The 23,072-nt window shown below is 36.6% G+C and overlaps 1 protein-coding gene across 4 annotated transcripts in view; it reads right to left on the reverse strand.

Annotated features, from left to right (window-relative positions):
• The window catches only part of Cc2d2a (Coiled-coil and C2 domain containing 2A), a 518,960-nt gene that overhangs the window by 88,132 nt on the left and 407,756 nt on the right, over nucleotides 1-23,072 (reverse strand). For all 4 annotated transcript variants that reach the window (XM_090401677.1, XM_090401676.1, XM_090401674.1 and 1 more), the window contains exon 30: nucleotides 11,727-11,922. In XM_090401677.1, coding sequence (XP_090257803.1) covers nucleotides 11,727-11,922 — 196 coding nt within the window. The remainder of the gene's footprint in view (nucleotides 1-11,726; nucleotides 11,923-23,072) is intronic.

A 23,072-nucleotide genomic window follows, 5' to 3' on the forward strand; every position in this document is an offset into this window, starting at 1 on the left:
AGATTATTGAAGTAGAACTCTCATAGTAGTCATCTATTAAAAAAAGAAAAAAAAAAAGGAATGAAGCTGAAAGTGGAAATTACAGAGGAATAAGTGTTCCAGATAAAATTTATTAATTATGCAGGCATACTTGAAAAGAGGCTGAGAAAAATTGCGGAAGAGACACTGAGAGAAGAACAAGCTTGATTCAGGCCAAACTTCTCAACAAATAGTTGAGAAATCATGGGAGTACGACTACATGTTACTTGTAGTTTTGTAGATATTGAAAGGTATATCACAAGGTGCACAGGAAAAAGATTTTCAAAACATACTATTACATGGCATAAATGGAATATTATTAAGAGACCTCCAGGGAGTCAGAAACACATCAAGGGAGGCTCAGGGCTAGATTAAGACCCATAGAGGCCCTAAGCACTTAAAAGATTTTGGTGCTCCATATATATGTAATTCAAAATATAAACAATAAAATAAATTTTTATTTTTCAAAATGAAACAAAATTTATAGTAAAATGGAAAATATTGTTTATTTTTGTATACTTCAACTTTATTTAGATTTGAAAAGTTTTCTCCTACTTTTTTTAGCAAAGTCTTTGATCAGATCCTCAAAATTAATCTTACGTAACACATCTGCTTCTATACTTAGTAGAGATAAGGCATTCAACCTCCCTTGTTGCATAGTTGTTCTGATGTGATTTTTAATATACTTCAACTGAGAAAATGAATGCTCAGATGAGCAATTTGTGACCATTAATGTTAAAAATATACGAAAGGCAATGTCTGCATTTGGAAAGGCACACTCAATATTGTCTTCTACAATTATTTTATCAAGTTCAGCATGACTGAATCTTGTTTTTGCATTTTTTGTTGCACTGAACTTATGGCGTACATATGAGTGAAACTGCTGAAGCTCAGCTGAGAAATTAGGGTTCAAGTCCTCTGGATAAGCATCAATCAGCTTTTGACAACATTGAGAATACCTTTCAATTTCAGTAGATGAAGTCACTGAAGTAGCATTATGTGGCACATCACTTAGAAAAGAAAATCTCTCTGATATTTCTTTGTATATCTCTCCTCTTCTTCTCATCTCAGTTTCAAGTTTGTCAACAATTGTGTAAAAGGTGGTGATACGAAATTTGTCTCTGGCATTCAGATATACTTCTGGAGCATCTCCGTCATTGGGTACCTTCTTTCTGATACGTTTGCGAGTTTGAGCTGCCTTGTAATCAACATCTGGTAGCACTGCCTTTGTAGCTGCTTCATATCTTTCAAATTCATTTCGTGAAGTGCACAATTGGTCAGCTAGTGATCCATACAGATCTGCACATGTTTTTAAGTTGACATCCTCATTCTGTAGAACTTGGCTTACTCTATGAAAATTTTGCAAAATCTCATCCCAAAAATTCAACATAAAAACGAATTCTAGCTCTTGCATCTTATTTGCAATATTATCTGCTTCTCTTCTAGTGTCTCCCTTTTGTGACTGGTCTTCGGCTATACAGTCTAAAGCTTCTAAAATAAAATTTGAAGGAGAGATTTCAAAATTGCTGCTGTTGCCATACCATGTGCCTCACATCTGGTATCAGAGAGGGATTTTAAGACATTTTCATTTCCAATACAACCTCTAAGAATTGTCCACCAGCTGGTTGAGGCTGAAAAAAAAAAAAAAGGTATAGAGCAACTGCACTGTAGAGAAGAAATTAACTGCCTCTTGACAGCAGTCAACAGCATTTCGGCCTACCAAATTTAGTGAATGAGCTGCACAGGGCACAAATATATCAAACTTGTTTGTTTCTAAAATTTTTTGCTGCATCCCCTTATAATGCCCAGACATGTTAGCAGCGTTTTCATAAGACTGACCCCTACATTTTGAAAAGTTCAGTTGACAAACTTTACGTAAGTATTGCAACACCTGATTTGCCATTTCCTCACCGGTACGGCTTTTCAATCCCAGAAAGGTTAAAAAGCATTCAATAGGCTGTCCATCTTTTAAGTACCTAAGTACAACACTTAACCGGTCGATATGTGACAGATCTGGTGTTGAATCAACTGACAAACTAAAATAACCAGAAGATTTCACTTCATCAACAATAAGCCCGTGGACCTTTTGAGCCATCAATTGAATGAATTCCTCACAGGTGGCTTTGGACAGATAAGAAGGATTTCCTTTGCCACAATTTCCATATTTTGCAATGTGACCTGATAAAAATGAATCAAACTGACTTATGAGCTCAAGCAGCCCTAAAACGTTCCCATTTTGCAATGATCCAAATCTTTCTTCTGTTCCTCGAAAAGCCAAGCCACATTCAGCTAACGTACAAATAACAGCTATGACACACCTCAGGACATGTTCCCAGTAATCACACTCTTCCTGAATTTGTTTTTCCAACTGTTGTCCCAACCCTACACCTTGTCTGCGAGTTAAGTATGTTAAAATAGAGTCTCGGTGAGTAGTGCTTTTTTCATGTTGATCAATTACAATAGTATTTCGCCAGTCACTGAACCCTTCTCTTGTAACAAAATATGAGAAATATTTAGGAGCAAACAGTTTACAAACAAAATAATAAACTGATCCCGTTGATGGTGAATACAATAACCACTCTCTTGTATTCATTGCTTTTGTCCCAACAAAAAGTTTCTGCGAACAGTATCTTACTGGTTTGCCACTACTCAAATGTCGGTAAGATTTGTCAAATGGCCCATTGTGGTGTTGGGTCCACAAGCAGTCCAATAAGCCACGTCATCAGCAGAGAAATCAAGCCACAACCCTGGATCTTTTGCTATATTTACTTCATCTTTTACAGACTGAATCATTTCACCACCATCACCATGGCCCACTAAACTTTCATTTTCAGCAATTATTTCAACCTCAGAATGTTTTGTAAAGCAACTTACATCAACATTTGCAGTAGAGATATCAAGAGAATTTACAGAGAAAGTGAAGTCAGTAGTGAGACATGTGCTAGATGAACCTGCTTGTGACACCTTGATGATTCCAACGTCATCATATTTTTTTGAAGTGATGAAAGTGGTATTTGTGTCCACTTCTGATGACGGAGATTGGCTCTGATCAGGAATTGGTATATAATGTTGTGAAACTTGTGTGAAGAAATCAGTCAGCTTTGCAGTCTTGGAATCTAATTCCAAAGTCTCCTCTTGTTTCTTTTTTTGATAGTTTTTGCTTTTGTGCATCACTTAACTGAACACGTTTCATCTTGGTTCTTGGGATCTGTTAAATACAGAAATAAAAAGATTATTTTGTTGAATATTAGGTGGCAATCAACACAGTTACACATATCACAGGCAAAATCATATGAACAATTTAATTTTTGGCTTACATCTGAATCTTGTGCTTTCGTGTGCTTTAATTAACTCTTATTTTACCGGAGTCGCACTTTTGAGACCGCTAGGCATTTTACTGGAGGCGCGTTTCTGAAACAGCTACGTGATTTGTTTTATATTTGCTTCTGGAGACTTTTATAAGACATAATTTATTAAAACAAGACCTAAAACAGACAGGAAAATAAAAAAAAATGGTTACGCTAATTATAAAAAAATACCTCATTTGGTGCAAAGGTAGTGCCAGCAAGCGTCGTGAGCGATATGGTGTAAACGAACCGTCATGCACGTGGTTAGTTTTATTAAGCCTTCTACACATCATTATTTATTGAAACAAAGTAGTTAACAGTAAGAAAAGATAAAAACAATGAAAAACTAATTAAAAGTTAATTTAAATTAAATTCATCATCTAACTAAAGCAGAAATTCTGTGGTGTCCCCTTTCCACAATGCCCTAAGCATGTGCTTATTTTGCTTAATGGTTAATCCAGCCCTGGGGAGGCCCTACTATTCACTTCAGCAGTCATACCTGTTCATGAATTCTTTCACGCTACTTGCGCACACAACATTCATCAGCAATCCATTCCAATAACGCGCCGCTCTACGAGAGAAAAATTTAGCCCTCGTCTGCTTAATGACAGTATTTATTCTCAACATCCAAGGACGACTTTGGTCCTTTCCTCACACTCCATAAAATGAAAAATTCCATCTACTGGAATTCTGTTTAACTTTTTCAGGAATTTGTAAGTCTCAATCATATCACCTCTCTTTCTCCTGTTTGCTAGTATCTGCGGTCTACAAATTCTCAATCTGTCTTTGTAATATGTGTTCTGCAATCCTGATATCATTTTGAACACTCTCCTTCCACTCTCACCACTATATCAGAATCGAATCACCGTACAAACCAGGAGACCAGACCTGTGCACAATAGTCCAAGTGACGTCATTTAAAGGCATTGTAAAGAGACAAAAGGACTGATCTTTACATGTCAAGTAAAGATAAGTCCTTTTACATGTCAAGTAAAGATAAGTCAAGGTTGATTTCAGCATTGCGACCATTCCGTGAAATTGTAAAAAAAAATTAACAAATTTTTTTACAATTTTGCTACATCCCCTGAACTTCAACTGTCTACTACACCTCCAAGATCCATAGCCAGATCAACTTCTTATAGCATAATCCCATCAATACAATAAGACATTGGATATCTAATCACACCAAAGTGCAGGATCTTGCATTTATTAACATTGAAATGACAACCATTTTCACAAGTCTACAATTTCAGCCAATTCAAATCATTCTGCAAGTACTGAATATCAGGAGTACTTCTGATATGCAGTACTTACCTATTTCTGCATCATTGGTAAATAGCTGTATGACGCTTGTAAAATCATTCCCAATGTCATTAATGTAGAGATTGAATAACAATCGACCAAGGACTGATCACTGTGGTACATCACTGGTTAGCTTAAATTCTGCAAACTCACATCCACAGCATACTATTTTCTGATATCTATCAGTCAGTCAGTCATCCTATTATCCACGGAAATAGTTTATAACCCAAACCCATATTGTCCAATTTATGCAACAGTCGTATATGCTGTATTCAGTCAAACGCCTTAGCAAAATCGAAAAGTATCATGGTGTACCATTCCCCTTGTTTAGTTCAATGGTAACATTGTTACAGAATGTGAACAAGTTGCTGAAACATGACCTTCCCTTAATAAATCCATGCTGTTCATTGCAAAACAGAGATTCACTGTTTCAATCCATTTCTGAATGGAAACCCTAACCAACTTTACCAAAATTCCATCACCACTTCTCTGATACTGATGGCTCGATATTTGGATACATCGGTCATTGCATCAATCTTGTGCAATGGGATTACAACACATTCTTTCCACAACTGCGGATTGTTCCCTGTTCTGAGAGACTCAGATTATATAGTCTGGTTAAGGGAATAGCCACTTCAGCTGAACAGTCATTTGACATCCGTGCTGATATGCCGTCCGTTCCTATTGCAGAATTCTTATTCAGTTTGTGCAGCAGCTCTAGTACTTCCTCCTCATACAGTGAAGAGGTAGCGGTGAGTTCAATGTTGCATACACAGGTTAACAGCTTTTAGCACGATGGCTCATTAGTTCATAGTTAAACAAACACTTCTGCATCAGTTCCCCGCATATCGTCTGCATTCAGTAGAGTTATCCTTTCATATTCATCCTTTCCTTTACTTGCAGCATAACGATTGAATCTTTTTCGGTTGTCTTTAACTTGCAGACGCAGTTTCTTTTCATATTCAGACTCGGCTTTCCGTACTGCACTTGTGACTCTCCTGGCATGCTGCTTATAATTTTCATATTGACATCATCCTTAAGCACACGGCATTCCACATCATCTTACGAAGTTCTTGCTTAATTAGATTACACATCCATTTCACTCCTACTCCATTTATTCTTCGAACTCTGGGGACACATTCTAATATCGCATCATTTTAGTATTTTTTTAAACACTTCCCACATACTGTCGATACCCTTCACATCCAATAACTGTTTCCATGGTACAGAACCCAGCATATTCCCCAGGAGGTTATAACTACCTGCTTTATAGTTCAGCATTTAACCTTTTCTGAATGGAATATTCATAAACGTAGTCACTTCCCAAGTGAGTACCGAATGATCACTATCTCCAACTGGAAGACAGAATAGTGACATCTTTAACAGAATTCCCCCCCCCTCTCTGACACTATAATTAGATCTAACACTCTTTGACCACGATCCTTCTGTCCCAATGTGCTCGAGGAAGTTGTCTCGTAACAGCTCAATGAAACTCTTTCTTCTCATGCAATGTCATAGCAACCCAAGTCCTCCATTAGGATTACTCATTTTCGCGCCCATCATCTCTATTTGGGGATGCATTTCGTGATCACTAGCAACCGATTCACCAGGTTTGTAACAACAATCCACTATGTAATCGATATTGTTAGATTCCAGTTCACACCAGATGGCTTCTAATTCACTGCCATATGAAATACTGTTACTAGTATTGCAGTCATCGGTCTCAACTCTAACTAGATTCAAGACCTTTGATATCATTAGCAGCACTTCCTCCCTCCTCTCCTCTCCTGTCTATCATTCTTAAAGTACTGTATCCTTTACACTTGATACCAGTTAATACGTCTTCTTCTAATAGCCAAGTCTCACTAATGCCTACAATCTGAGGTCCCAACATATTGACCATGGCAACAAACTCTTGGTCAAACTCTTGGTCTGTACTCTTGGCATTCGTGTGCAGACATGAAAAATTACCTGCATGCTCTTTTTGCATACACATGAGTGAAGTCTGCATGACACAGTTTGACAACTTGCGGATCTCTGTTTTTATCTAGTGCCTTACTTATGCCGACATCATTACACATGCTTGATAGGTTCGAACCGGACGAACAGAGAATCGTTCTCTGTTCATAATTATTTCCATGATAATAACCATTCCCATCATTAACGCAGTTATTTAACATTGTCGTTCTTACATACTGATTCTCGCGATTCCTCCCATCAGAATTCAGTTTCCCTTACTCTCTGTGTTAGGTCTTATATCAATTAATAATTTTTCATGACTCCTGATGGCAAAGTCATTCAAGTGTAGGTCGTCTCTCTTATAAAAATCAAATCTTCCCTCAATCTCACTCCACACATCCAAAAACTCGCATCCAGTTCTAAACAGCCTATGCATCAAATCATTTGTCATAACCCTTTTTTTTCTTAATTCATTTTTATCATATTGAGGTAGTATACTTACTATTTTCATTTTCTCACTCTTCACATACCTCTTCCAGCAACCCTTTCATGTCCTCTCTCATACTGAACTTATCGCTAGTTAAGTCATTGGTACCTACTACAAGTAATTAAAGTCCACCATTAAGATTACTCTTTTCGCACCATCGTATTTATTTGTTGATGCATTTCTTCATCACTAATAACTGATCCACTCGGTCTGCAACAACACCCCACCGTGTATTTAATCTAGTTAGACTCCACTTTAAACCAGATGGCTTCAAACTCCCTGCCACACGAAATATTACAAAGGGCAATACATAGTCTATATTTAAGTTGTAAATCAGTTGTAAAACGTTATGAAAGAAAGAAAAAAATGAAAGCATATAAAAACAAAAAGCAGAACTTGGAGATTCAGTGACAGACTCAGAAAAAAATATTGGCTAATTCAGCCAGAAAAAGCACATAGTGAAATCTGCAAGGACAGGTAAGTCAGAACTCATGAAGTTACAAAGTCAATCATGAAAAGAAGAAGAAAGCATATTAAAAGTTCATAGCATATAAATCAACATGCACTCTCAAAAGTCATGGGAAGACTTTGGTAAGAATGCAGGAGATAAATATTGAAAGGTGGCAAAATGTTCTGGAGGCTACATAAGAAGCTTAGAAATGGAATAAAGAGTACTGTTTCAATAGGAATCGGCAGTGATAAAGGTGACATGAAAACTGGAGATAAAAATATTTTAGATGCTAGAGTAATTACTTCAAAAGATTATAGTGAAACAAGAAGTGATAGAACAGTGGTAGAAAATTCTGAAGAGCAATGCAATCAGGAGTACATATCAATACTTGAAGTAGAAAAAGACTTCAGATAAATGAAATGTAGAAACCTGGTGATGTAGATGTCTTTCCACCAGAACAGCTTAAATATAGAAGTATAAAACTTTTTTTACTGAGTGTCAGGTAATATTTATGCAAACACACTTTAGAAGGGGCCAAGAAAGATTCTGGATGCAAAACTTGGAGAAGAATAAACTGATTCAGGTCAAATAGAGATTGTCAGAATCAGATTCTCATTTTAAGAGAAATTTGAGAAATCATGGGCATATAAGGATCCATATTTGAGTTTTAAAGATCTATTGTCCACAACCACCACCACAGCTAGTATTTTTTTGTCTGTAAATTGCGTGTGTTCTGAAGAGCCGATTTGTCTGTATGCGGAATGAAAAACCCGAGTTTCAGGGAGGATAAAACCCTGCTACCTCCGTATGAGATCGGCTAACTCACCTTTCTAAAGTCTTAAGTCTTTAGATTTATTTTCAATGCCATTCAGTGTCAATGCTGCCAAAATGCCAGGCTCAGTACAACTAGAGCTGCTTGAACTCCAAAACAATTCTTCTTTGAGAGAAAAATTATACAATGTGCCCTTGCTTACATTTTACAAAGACTACATTTCTGAGGACGCATTCCCTAATCTTCACCGGCATGCTTTGAAGATGTGCACTTTGTTAGGAAGCACATACTTATGTGAGCAGTTCTTCTCCAGAATGAAGCATGTGAAGTCCAAGACAAGAACTCAGATTACGGACCAACATTTCGAGAATACTGTGCACATAGATGCTTCCAACACCGATGCCAACATCGACAAGCTGGTCAAGGAAAAGCATTGCCAAGTTCCCCATTGACATTGTAAAAAATGAATGTTTTCTTCATTAAATTATCTTTTTTCAAGTATTAATTGCATTTACTTATCATGAACCCGACTTCTACATACGCTCTTAAAGCTGAGTTTGTTTATTTTTATAGGATTTTATGTAAAGTATCAAATGCACAGCATTCCTTGTGAATCTGGAAAGCATCTTACAATTCTAAATACTGCAGTATAGCTTAGTGGCCTGTGGGCTTCATTGAAATTTTTAATGCAGCCTGCACTGTCTGAAAGGTTGAAAATCCCTGTTGTAGAAGTTGCTTCTCTTTTAAATCTGCCGAACCAACCTCTGCAAGCTGCAAAGTTTTTACTCATATCCTCTTTGTTTTTGAATATGATTAAAAATACTTCTGGCCTTTTCCATTATTATTGCCTAACTTAATGGTATGTTGCATTCAGTTTCATCATCAATCCAAATGGAAAGACATTTCTCCATTTCCTTTAAAACATTGCTTCTGGATTGCAGAAGATGTTGTGGTTGCATTTGCTGAACACTTAATTTTGTCCTTGTTTTTTAAAATCGTTCGTATAGTAGAAGTAGACAAATTTAAAGTGACTCAGATGTCAACTTGATGTTCACCTTTTTCTAATTGCCTCAGCACCTGCATTTTAATGTCAAGCGAAATGCTTTTTCATATCAATTTTATTTTATCATCTTTACGCCTACTCATTTTGAATATTTTAAAAAATGATAGTAATTTTTAATGAACAAATAGAATTTTTGTTGATTTCCTTGGTCAATAATATGAATGATTACAGCGCATAAATAATGTTTTATGCAGCACTCCAAATCGTATTGATAGTGACTGTTTCACCAATGAACAACTACACGATTGTATGGGGAAAACAAATGCACAGGACGAACATAGGTTTAGGGGAATTGCAGCGCTACGACAAATTGTCACCTTTTGCTGATTGGTTTGGGAATAATCGTATTATATACAAATCAAGGGAAATACAGTGATAAATTGAATCAGCATAAATTCAGCACTTTTTTAGGCTTCGAGTAGAATCTGTTATATCGAATCAGTGTTAATCGGGATAGTGTTAAACGGGGTCTTACCATATCTAGAATATCTAAGTTAAAATGTCAATAAATTATATCCTTGTTTGTTTCCTTTATCCAAATGTAAGCCAACAAAGTTTGCATGTGATGTATCTTCATTAATATTCTAATAATATAGTGATACACCTTTTCACTATTTGTATATGGAAAATATGACTTCTGCATTAATTCAAGCTTGGTATCTCTTCTGGATCTGGTTCCCATTATTGAGACTTCCATGAAGGAAAAATACCAGTCTGGCTAGTGGCCCTTTCCATAATGCATAGCATTCTGCATGTCCAAAAGGATGGGTGCTTTGCATTATGAGATACTAAGACAACTGATGTGAAGTCATTAGCATCTCTATACAAACAGCGTAGACATGAAGATATTTCATGTGCATACTTTGTTAGCTTACACTTGGATAAAGGATTAAACAAGAATATAATTTCTCAACAAGGTTAATTTATAACCTTGCTGTGTGTGAGGGGGACTTTCTGTATACCTAGAATATCTTTATCTTCAGTTTTCATGTCACCTATATCATCTCTGATTCCTTTCACAGTACTTTTTCCTCCATTTCTAAGCATTTTTTCAAGAATATTTTGCTGCTTTCTTGATATTTCTGTTCTTTTCAAAGTTTTCCCATGACTTCCTTATAAAGAACTTTCTATACACTTTTTTTTCTTTCCTTTGAATGCTTTAACTTACTGAGTTCACCACGGAGGTCTGATTTTTCTCTCCTTGCAGACAACTTCATCCCATTCCTGTCTGGCTAAATCAGTCAGTTTTTTTCAGCATCTTCTACAGAATCTGGTTTTAGTCTTGTTTTCAAACTTTCATTTTTTCTTGAAAGCTCATCTTTTCTGCTCATCTTTGATTATTTTCAAAACTTTCTTAAACACTTTTCTTTTGTATACGATATTCACTTTTATTCTGTTCAAAACAAAATGGTGATCGCTTCCTGTTTCAAATCTTTAGTATATACTCTTGTGTCATGAACCAGTGTGAAGATATCACTGTGAATAATAACACAGTCAATGAGACTTTTTTTGATTTCTTGTGTCTTCTCTCCATGTGAAATTTCTGAACATCTTTATGCTGGAACACTATTAGTAGTGACATGTCCTGATCAGAAATCTAGCATTATTATTAGCTTTGTTCTTTTTCTCCAAAACTTTTTTGGAGGGTAATTACTTATACAGCAATCAGAAATCAATGAAAATCAAATATCTAGCTATTAGTATAAAAATGCAAAACTTTCTTAAAAAAGTGTTAGAATGGTCATGTTGAAAATCTGCATCTTACTAGTGATTTCACCCCCCTCCCAACTCTTGGCTCATCACAAAACTTGCATGGTACGCTGGTTTTAGAAGGTAAGAGGAGAAAAACCAGGGGCCATTCTTGGAAGTTATGTAAGAGTGTGGTGAAGAGGAGTAAATTTTTTACATGAATTGTCAGTGAATGAAATGCATTGCCAGAATGTGTTGTTAATGCAAGGAGTGTTAGGGAATTTAAGAGTCAATATGATAAATATGTTGTCAGCCAAATGAACCTCCTACAATGAGTCTGCCAACTCCATGGAGGATGTAATAATAATCATAATATTTTTATTTCACTGACTTCTCTAGTTTGTGTATAGGGGGACATTGCTAGTATACTTTATCACCATTGAATGTTTAACAATATCTGTTATACAGATAATTAAAGTAATTGTGACAGTGAGAAATTAGGTGACAAAATCACCAGAATATTACATACACACAATGATATATATTGTACCTAACAGATATTTTAATGTAACCATAAATATAAATCTTGTAGGCTTGCCAGATAAGTTGTACTATAAATGTACAACTACACAATATTACCTTGGAATTCAGATAAAGAGTTGTGAAAGGTATTTTTAAGTTGCCAAGCCAGCGTCTCTCTAGTCGTTCATGGACAGTTGTTTCTCGTTCCCTATCATCTTCTAGGAGATCAACAACTACTTCATCAAAAAGATTAAAATAGATCGCATCCTTTACTGTTTCAAGACTTGATGGGTTGTAGTCATCATTGGGTGCTCTAAAAATAAACATCCAGCACAATTCAATATGTTTGTATATACAGGGTGTTTCATAAGTCCTGAAATATTTCAACAATTCATAAAAATCAGAAAAATTGGTATATTAGCGTGCAGTTGGCACAAAAGTGAATCGCAAGGAGGGGATTTTTTTGGGTGGGGAGAAAAAATATAGTTTATATTTTCACCAATAGAGAGCAAAAGCAGCGATGACAGAATAACATTGAAAACTTATTTAATCATATGCAGGAAACCTGTTGATATCACTCCAGTAATTGTTCAATATGTCTGCTGGCACAAGCAATTATATTCTGCAAGTGGGTGAGAGCACAATTTACAGAAGCATGGAGCATATTATCTGGGTGGACACAAGCAACTTTGCAGTGAATGTCATCTTTTAAATCTGCTAAGGAAAATGGATTGCTCAGGTACACTTGGCATTTTTATTACTATTCGTGACACCTCCAAGGAGTCCGAAGATTCATCGCAGGAGGGCACCCACTCCACAACTCTCCGTCCTCACCACTACATCGACAGCCAAAAATCTACTGGTCAAGTCTGGGGACCAAGGGAGTCATGCAGAGTTGCAATTACAGCTGATCAGTTGTTCTTCACCAAATGTGCTGATGTAAAACTGCTTCACAGGAGATGTGATATGAGGTGCCCCATCCAGTATGAGCGTGACTGTGTGAAGAACAATTTTTTCCCTGCAAGCATGGTACCACATTTTTGCATAGCAGCTGAAGTAGCATTGCGAATTTACTGAGCAGCCCTTTGTTGCACATAGCTCTTCAAAGAAAAAAGGGACGGAGAATGACTATGTAGGCGCGTGGATTGTCCTGTGCCCAAATTCAACAGTTATGTATATTAACTGCTCCGTGCAACAAAAAATGTGCTTCATCTGTCCAGAAGATATTGCACAGCCATTGTGGATCTTCTGCAACTTTTGTCAAAGCCCCCATTGTGAATTCCTCCCTTATAGTGGTATCACTTGGTAACAGCTGATGAAGAGATTGCAGCTTGTATGGATATAAGTTTAACATACCATGAAGGATGTGGAATACGGATGTTTTCGCTATGCCTGTGATTCTTGCAGCTTCCTGTGCACTGCTTACACTGCTTGTTGATTGTACTGCTAGGGCATTCATTTGTGATACCACAATGCTGGTACAGACATGAATAACACTGGTCTGCCAGTGCGACGGTAATCTGACAAATTTCCAATTTCCTAGAAACGTCGTATTAGAGACTACAGTCTGTCAGAAGTGATAGGACCTCAACCTTTCTTCATTATTTTCTGCATTTGAAACTTTCGTAAAGCTTCTGCTACTGATTCCCACTTACACAAAACAACTTCACAAGAATGCCTTATCCACCAATGTCAGCATCACAGCAACAAATTTTTCTTTTCACAAAAATAATTCTGTTTGCCACATTGACTGGGAATCCGCACGCATTCATTATGAGATGCCAGTAGTACACTCCGTGTTTTATAGAACACTCATTTGCATGTATTTGCAAATGAGGCATGTGGTACAGCATCCTCTACTGTTGAAAATTTGAACTTTTTCTCCCCACCAAAAAATCCCCCTCCTTGTGATTCACTTTCATGCAAACCACACTCTAATATACCAATTTTTCTGATTTTAATGAATTATTGAAATATTTTGGGACTTATGGGACACCCTGTATATTTATTAAATACAATCTATAGAAAAAATTTGACATAAGGAATTATTAACACACATTGTCACTATTATTCTATAACTACAGGAGTGAAGCTAGGCAAGATACATATCATTTTAGATAACTGTTATATGAGTTGAGATTTTTTTTGGGGGGGGGGGGTATGAAAAAAAAAACACTGCAGCACATAAATGCATTCCATTCATTGTTTCACAAAGATGGGCCTTTTCTATGGAAAGGCCCATCTTTGTGAAAATGATAGTTTTAGTGAGACATAGATATCCTCTTTTTATATTTTTAATAACACAGTCAATGGTATACAATATCCTCATAAATTAATCAAAATTTATTAACATTTGCCAATATGTTTTAGTTGATTCAAACACAAACCCTTAAATATCTCAATGTATGAATAAATGGACTTATACCACTTTCAAAAACAATGGCTCATATATATATATATACAGGGTGTTCGGCATAAATTTGACAGTTTCGTAAGGAAAAAGAAAATCTTCTTTGTATCTATTAAATTTAATGAATTGACAAAAAAAACATTACAGGCAGAGTTAATTACAATACTATCAACAAGATTTACTCAAAATAACCACCATTAGCATCGATCACAGCTTCAATTCTGCTTCGGAACCTCGAACAAGCTGATGCTACAGTCTCCCTGGGAAGGGCCGCAAAAACTGTTTTAATTTTATCCATTAACTGGGCTTTTGTATTACCGGAAGTGCGATTGGTGTCTTTTTCAACTGCGCCCCATACAAAATAATCCATGGGGTTAAGGTCTGGGGAGTTTGGAGGCCAAACATTTGGACTGGTGAAGTCGTAGAAATTTTCAGACAACCATTTTTGACTTTTCCCAGAGGTGTGGCAAGGGGCCGAATCCTGCTGCCATACATACGGCCTACCATTGGCTACCCTTGTTATCCAGGGCTTGACTACAGTTAGCAACTCCACGAACAAAGCCCGAATTCCAATGCCAGGGTTCTTCAACACCTGTTCCTGCAGATTTGCGAGGAATTCTGCTGTACGAACGCAATCAGATCGTCTGCTAGGGATCTTTCTTCTTGCTACATCCTCGTAGTCACCATTGCAAGTCTCTAGTTCATGCATGATTGTTTTTACTGTATTCAGGGAGCATTGGGCAGCAGTCGTAATATCCTTATTTTGATGGCGGGCACGAATCATCATGATACAAGTTATTCTCTTCCATGATTCAGGTGGGTTCCAGCTATCCATCCTTTCTGACATCTTGTATATGAATGAAGAAGGGTCCAAACTTTTAAATGAAGAGAAGTGTGTGTTAATACATGTAACTTACGGAAAAATATAATTAATTATAAATATGTCAAATTTATCCCGAACACCCTGTATATATATATATAAATATATATATACAGGGTGTTCGGGATATATATATATATATATATATATATTTAAGCTCTATAGTTCTTGATAAGAATTTCCCAGTTTTGACATGGAAAGTCCATTGTTTAGGAGAGTAGAACATCAGAACATTCTTTAAAGAGACCCTTGTATTTATGGGAATATCTGCATACTAATTTAACGGCTGCGGGCTGCGATTTTTTAAAGGCTGAGGGTTCGAATCCCGCTGTGGGCATGAAAATACTAGTGGTGGTGGTGGTGTAGATGGTGTTGGTGTAGTTGCGGTTCATTGTAGTTGGTGGACTGAGAGACAGAGAGATGTAAAGTAGGTGTCCTCCCTCAATAAGTCTTTGGACTCCCTCGAGGTGTCAAGTAATAATAATAATAATTTAGTATCACTGGCTAATATTAATAATCCCATATTCTTTCAGACTAAATTTCTTGTATTTCTTGGAAACAACATGGGACTGATGTTCAGAGATGCACATAGAAACAAACTGGTGTGTTTGTCTAAAGTAGAATAAATGGCAGTTGCATGGAATTGAATACAATCCAGGTAGAGGTGGAATTTTAACTTTCAGAATGGCATCATAGAGCTGAATTGAATTCTCATCTGTCAGATGACTGGTTGAGTCCCCTATGAACAAATCTTTGTCATCTCTCTGAAGCTTGATAATTGTGACCTTTCCTTCAAAGACTGTAGCCAGGTTCTTTTTGGTCTTCCTCTTGATCATCTTCCTCCAATGATTCCATTCAAGAATATGTTTGTAATCTTTAAAAGGATATTCTCCAGAGGTTTCCAAACCATTCTTAATTACTGTTTAAGAACTATAGCTGTGATAGCTTCTTTTATCTTTTACATACCTTTTTCAAAAAAAAAAAAAAAAAGGAACATTTGATAACATTTAAGAGTGAAAACAATAGATCACAGATTGATTTCTTCTTAGGTAGAAGAAAAGCATTGAACTACAGGGTGGCCATAAATTAACTTTCCCTCTTTGGTGGTATCTGTAGCTAAAACTAATACACCGAATGAGACCACATTTTATATTGAGACTTTTGAAGGCATGGGGAGACGAATTCCGTGAAAAAAAGATTTAGTACCAAAAGTCGCTGATATGGGAAAATTTTGGTGCTGGCAGAGCTGAAAGCAGTCAAATATTTGCAGTAAACGCAGGTAAAAAGGATTATGCAAATTTTACTGCGCATATGTGACAGCAGCGCCACCAATTCTACTTAAAAAGGGATTGGGAATGTTCAGGCAGTTATTCGAATGACTGATGAATTGTGCTCAATATGTCTCCTACCTTGCCTTAGCATGCTTTACTTCTTAAGTTGTTTTACCTTAAACAGTGCAATGCTGTAGTGGCCACTTCAGAAATTTAGAAGGCTTCATAACCTGCATACAGGTCCTATGTCAGCTGTAGCACTGCGAGCTATGATTAAGAAGTTTGAAGAAACTGGATCATTAGGAGTTAGACCTGGCAGAGGAAGGAAAGCAGTGCAAGAAGAGACAATAACAGACGTTGCTACTGCGGTGTTCGATGACACAGGGACCAGTATTGGTCCAAGCACTCGTGCCATAGCTCACAAACTTGATATGGCTTATGGTACAGTCTGGAAAATCTTATGGAAAATGCTTCACTTCTATCTGCATAAGTTCAGTTGTGTGCAAGCACTAACTATGAATTGTCAACCTCCGAATGGAGGTTGACAATGACTGGCCTTGGAGAATATTGTGTGTGTGTGTGGGGGGCTCATTTTTATCTGAATGGGTCGGTCAACACTCACAACTGCAGAATTTGAGCATCTGAACACCCCCAAGCAATCAAACAAGTACTGCTGCAGTCTCCAAAAGTAACCGTGTGGTGTGGCTTCACAGTCAACTTCATAATAGGACCATACTTTTTTGAGCATATTATCCCTAGAGGTCCTGACCTGCTCCATTACTGGAGAAATTTATCAACGAATGCTGGAAAATTTTGTCATTCCTGCATTGCAGCAAAAACAATGTTTGGACTCCATAATTTTTATGCAGGATGGAGCACGGCCACACATTGAACGTTCAGTACAGTGCCTTTTATGCCAGCATTTCAGTAATGAGAGGGTTATCGGTCAGTTCTTTCCGACAGCATGGCCACCACAATCCCCAGATTAAGGTAAAAAGGATCATCACTCCATGTGACTTTTGGCTGTGGGGGTATTTGAAATCTGTTGTGTATGCTGGTGGCATTCCCAACTTGCATGTCTTGAAAGAGAACATAAAACAGGCTGTTATGAACATCCAATTAGACTCATTACGCTCAGCTGTAGAGCATGTTGCACACCGTATGCAATTTGTTGTGCACAGGAAAGGTCAGCACATTGAAAATCATGTATGTGGTTCAGGGGACCCTGATTCTGATGAATAAAACATTATTTCCTGTGAGTTCAATCACTACATTTAATTTCTGTGACTCTCGCAAGTTGTTGTTTTAGTTTAATTATTATTATTCTTATTATCATTGTAACGTGCCACATATCCAGCTGGAATGAGTGACGCGGCTGTCGCTCACACTGTCGAAATGTTGTTATTCCATTTTATCTGCCTTTAATGTAATTATCTGCTTGTTTCTGGCTCCACCAGTGCCCAAATTTCCTCTATCGGCGACTTTTGGTTCTAAATCTTTTTTTTTTGCAGAAATCATCTTCCCGTGCCTTCTCTTAATATAAAATTTGGTCTCATTCCATTTTATTGGTTTTAGCTACAGATGCCTCCAAAGAGGGAAAGTTATTTTATGGCCACCCTGTATTATAAAAATTGCAAAGTCGTACCTGGAGAATACCTTGTGGCCCAGCATAATAGGTTGCTGGTGATGGATATAGTGCTTAAAAGCCAAAAGTAATAGTATAAAACTATTAACAAGGATGAAAATAAAATGGTGGAAATTAAAGGGGGGGAAAGAAACTGAGTTTAGAGAGAAACTGTCAACAAAATGTAAGGTGGAAATGGGATATGGAAATTAATGAAATGTGGGTGCAGATGGTCAAAGATATTAAAATATGTGCAAATGAAGTTCTCAGAGAAACAAATAGGGAAAAGACTACACGGTGGTGGAGTGAGGCTGTTCAAGAGGCAATTAAAGAGAAAAGATGCACTTTCAAGCAATGGCAGAGAACTAAAAATTTTGAAATATATAAAATGGCTAAGAAGAAATATAAAAAGGCCATCACTGAAGCAAAGTTTAACAAGTTTGATGAATTATATAATAGACTAGAAACCAGGGAAGGAGAGAAGGATATATATACTGGCAAAAGCAAGAGAAAGAAAGACGAGGGACATCCAGCATGTTAAATGCATCAAAGATGAAAATCAGAAAACCCTTACAGGGGAGGATGATATAAAGAGAAGGTGGGGAAGGTGTTTTAATGGATTTCTGGATGAGGAGTTTCCAAGAGAACAAGTAGAACATGTAATACCTAATATGGGAGTAATTAACAAAGTGTCAACATTTGAAGTAGAAGCAATCTTAAAGAAAATGAATCCTCATAAGTCTTTGGGGCCAGATGGAGTCCTGGAGGAAATTTGGGAAAGATGGGAATTGATTGGTTGGTTGAACTTTTTAATAGAATATTAAAAGAAGGAAAGATGCCAGATTCTTAGAAACAAAGCTACTCGATATCAATTTATAAAAAAATAAAGGAGATACTTAAATAAAGAGCCAATAGGCTTCACTTCGGCGATGTAACATTATTTAAATTAAGGGGATATTAAATCCCACATAGTTTCAAAACTGAATAAGAAACTCAAAGATCGGAATCAAAGAGTTTCATACCGAATATAGTAGACTATAAAGGTATTGGCGGATACTAGCATAAGCTAAAGCATGTAGTACAAACTAGGGCAACTCGTACTTGTACTACCTGCTTTAGCTTACGCTAAATTACTTTTAAATTACTGCCGATACCTTTATAGTCTACTATATTCGGTATGAAACTCTTTGATTCCGATCTTTGAGTTTCTTATTCAGTTTTGAAACTATGTAGGATTTAATATCCCCTTAATTTAAATAAAGGAGATATTCAAGATCGAACAAACTACAGAGGTATCAGGCTCATGAGTCATATGATGAACGTTTGGGAGAAAGTCATAGATAAAACAATTAGGATGGAAACTTCAATATCAGAAAATCAGTTTGGCTTTATGTCTGAAAGATCAACAGCTGAACCAATTTTTTGCATACAACAACTAATGGAGAAGTATAGAGAAAGAAGAAAAGACTTGCACATGATATTCATAGATCTTGAGAAAGCATATGATAGAGTCCCAAGAGAAATGCTCTGGAGAGCACTCCAATGAAAATCAGTCCCATTTAACTATATCTGCATCATTCAAAATATGTACAATGAGGCAATAACATCTGTAAGAAGTTCCTGTGGTGACACTGAATATTTTCTTGTGAGAGTTGGAGAACACCAGGGATCTGCCCTTAGCCCATATTTTTTTTCATTGATATTAGATGATCTTACTGAATTGCTGTCAGGAGAGGTCCCATAGTGTATGCAGACAATGTGGTTTTTATTGAGCATACAAGACAGACAGAGAGCATTAATTCAAGATTGAAACAGTGGAGGAAAGCCTTGGAATGTAACAATAAGATTGAGTAGGACAAAAACAGAATATATGGAGTGCTGTTTTAGTGAAGAAAGAAATGAAGAGAATACCTCAGTAATGATCGAAAATTGTATTTTGGAGAGGAAAGAAAAGTTTAGGTATTTAGGTTCAGTGTTACAGAGATGGTGAGATTGATGAAGATGTGACTGGTAGAATTAGCACTGGATGGTTAAAGTGGAGACAAGCTAGCACTGTTTTGTGTGACAAGCATGTCCCGATTCGGCTAAAGGGGAAGTTTTATAAGTCGGTTGTGTGAGCCATTTGTATAGTTCAAAATGTTGAGCTGTAAAGAAAATACATGAGCAAAGGATGAATGTGGCAGAGATGAGAATGTTAAGGTGGATGTGCAGAATAACGAGAAAGGATAAAATTAGAAATGAATTTATCAGAGGTAGTTTGGGAGTGGTACCAATAGTTGAAGAAATGGGGGGAAAACAGGTTAAGATGGTTTTTACATGTTGAATGGGGCTCAGTAGCTGAAAGTATAAATAAGTTTATGAATGTGGATGGGAATAGGTAGACTGAAAAAGACATGGAGAGAAGTGGTAAGAAGAGAAATGGAAGAGTGTGGAGCAACTGAAGAAAGTACAAGATAAGAAAGAATGGTAAAGAGAACACGCAAAACTGACCCCAAATAGATGAGATAAGGCACAAGAAGAAGAACAACAACTATATCTTCTCTAGAGATAACTTCGTGTGACTTGCTCATTTGTTTTATGTTCTAACCAACGAGTCTTGTTTATTTTTCTTAAGCATTTCATTTTGAATGCTTTGATTTTCTGTATTAATTTTCTGTATCAATCTTTCTGATTGAGTGTCTAAATCTCTGCTCCATATGTTGCTGTAGGTATAATAATGGTTTTATAGAGTTTTAGTTTGAGGCTTTTTAAAATGCTGTTATTTTTCCATATTTTTTTAATTTATTCATATTAGACCATCTTTTGTTAAGTCTGTATTTTACTATTTCCATGTTATTGAAGTTGTAAGTAATGAGACTGTCAAGATATGTAAATTGCTTTACTTGTTCAAGTATATGATTTTCTAAATTTATTCCTCGCGTCTTCCTCTTTTCATTGTTTTAGTTTTGCTACAATTGATTTTCATTCCAAAAGTTTTGCACTCTTAATTTAAAATGTTTTTACTTTTTTTTCCAATTGTTCTTTAGATTCTGCAAGAATATTGCCTGCATATTTAAAATGATATTCATGTTCATTTATTTGTAGACCTGCTTTTTCAGCTATGGATTTACATATTTGAGATAGATTGTGATGTTCTCACAATTTTAGTAATGTGCCCCTAAACTTCACATTTCTATCCATCATCACTCCCAGTTCTCTTCTCTGCCACCTTTTTCATAATTTCTTCATTAATTGTGTACTCTGCATCTCATATCCTTGCCTGCTAAATTTTAAGAATTTATACTCTGCAACATCGAATTAACAGCTCCACTCTCTTGCCAGCTCACAGAGTCTAACGAGCTTGTTGCATGGCAATCTATCAAATGCCTTTAAAAAATCCAAGTATACTACTGTATATGCATCTCCCTTATCCAGTGAATTTGGTCACTCCGTTGTAATATGTAAGCGGATTGCTAATACATGACTCTTCCCTTAACAAACCGATACTGACCATCTACCCAATTCTGAATCCTAGTTTTCACCAATGTCTCAAACACCTTCCCCACAACCTCAAACACACATTTACAGATTGGCCTATAATTTATAACCTTAGACTTAGCCCTCCTCATTTGTGAAGTGGAGCAATTTTACTCTCTCTCCATTCCTTTGGGACTTGTCCTGTTGCAAGATTCATGTTAAATAGGTGTGACAAGAGTGCCATTAATTCCCTGGAGCATTCAAGACATGCAGTGATATATTGTCGAGGTTGATATACTTTGTTAATATACTGCCTTATTAACAATGAGTTTATTTAATTCCTTATATACCTCCTGCCCACTCACAATAAGTCCCCCTCTTCCACCACACATTATATACTCAAGGTTATCACGGTCACATTAATAATGATGAAATACCCTGGTAAACTGCTCACCAAATACTTTAACTATGCCCTCTGTAGCAGCTACCAATCTACAATTGTCATCTGCTAACAACATTGTCCCACAATCATTCATTTCCGTACTTCCCATATTGAAAGAACTCACTAGAAGTCATTGAAAGAGGAAAGTCACTAGTGATGTACTAAAGGTCATTTTTGAGAATATTGTTATTTAATTTGTATATTAATGATAATGAGATAGGTCTAACTGGTGATATACAACTGTTTGCAGAAGATGTAAAACTCAGGAGAGTGGTGAGAAATCAAGTAGATGTTGTGGCTTTACAGGAAGGCTTGAAGAGATTGTATGAGTGGGCAAGAGTATGGAACTTCAATTCAATGTTGCAAAGTGTGAAGTTCTGAAATTTGATAGGCAACAATGGAATGCAAAGTAATATACCCTTGGCAGGGAAATTTTGAGGAAGTTGAGGAGATAAGAGACCTTGGAGTGATGGGAGACAAGGATCTTGAAGTTCAGTGGTCACATTGCTCAAGCTGTGAAGGTATTACATCAGGTTATTGTGATGATGTGGAGAACTGTAACCTAGAAATAAAGAGGTTCTGGTACCATTGTATAAAGCCTTGATCAGGCCTCGTCTGGATTATTGTGCACAGATCTGGTCCCCTGGTTTTCATGGTGATGAGAAATCAAGCAGACGTTGTGGCCTTACAGGAAGGCTTGAATAGACTGTATGAGTGGGCAAGAGTATGGAACTGTCAATTCAATGTTGCAAAGTGTAAGGTTCTGAAATTCAATAGGCAACAATGGGATGCAACATATATGACAAACTGCAACAATGGGATGCAACATATATGACAAACTGCAACAATGGGATGCAAAGTATACATGAGGATATATTGGAAATATATATATATATATATATATATATATATATATATATATATATATATATATATATATATATATATATATAAAGATATATTGGAAAGGGTCCAGAGAAGACTAAGGTTGAAACTGGTCTTTGGAATGTGGGATATGAGGACAGATTGAGTGAATGCAGTTTGCAAAGCCTTGTGAATAGGAGGAAGAGAGTGAGAGGGGACATGATTGAGGCATTTAAGTTGGTAAAGGGTTGTTACCAGATTAATGTGGAAGAAAGTTTTCATAGAATGGGGGAAAAGGACAATGGGATATACCTGGAAGTTGGATAAGGAGGGTTTGAGCAAGGGTATAAGGAGTAGGTTTTTTGTATGGAGAGTGGTCGATCAGTGGAATGCTTTGCTTGACTTTGTGGTGAATGCAGATACATTGGGTGTAAAGCACAGTTTGATGGGCTTTGTGTGTAACAGTGTTTGCCTCCTGCAATGAGCCTTTAGACTCCATGGAACAATTTCATCTCT

This window comes from Typopeltis vanoorti, chromosome 12, assembly GCF_054136105.1.
Source record: "Typopeltis vanoorti isolate ZY-2024b chromosome 12, IOZ_Tvanoo_1.0, whole genome shotgun sequence".
Taxonomy (NCBI): Eukaryota; Metazoa; Arthropoda; class Arachnida; order Uropygi; family Thelyphonidae; genus Typopeltis; species Typopeltis vanoorti.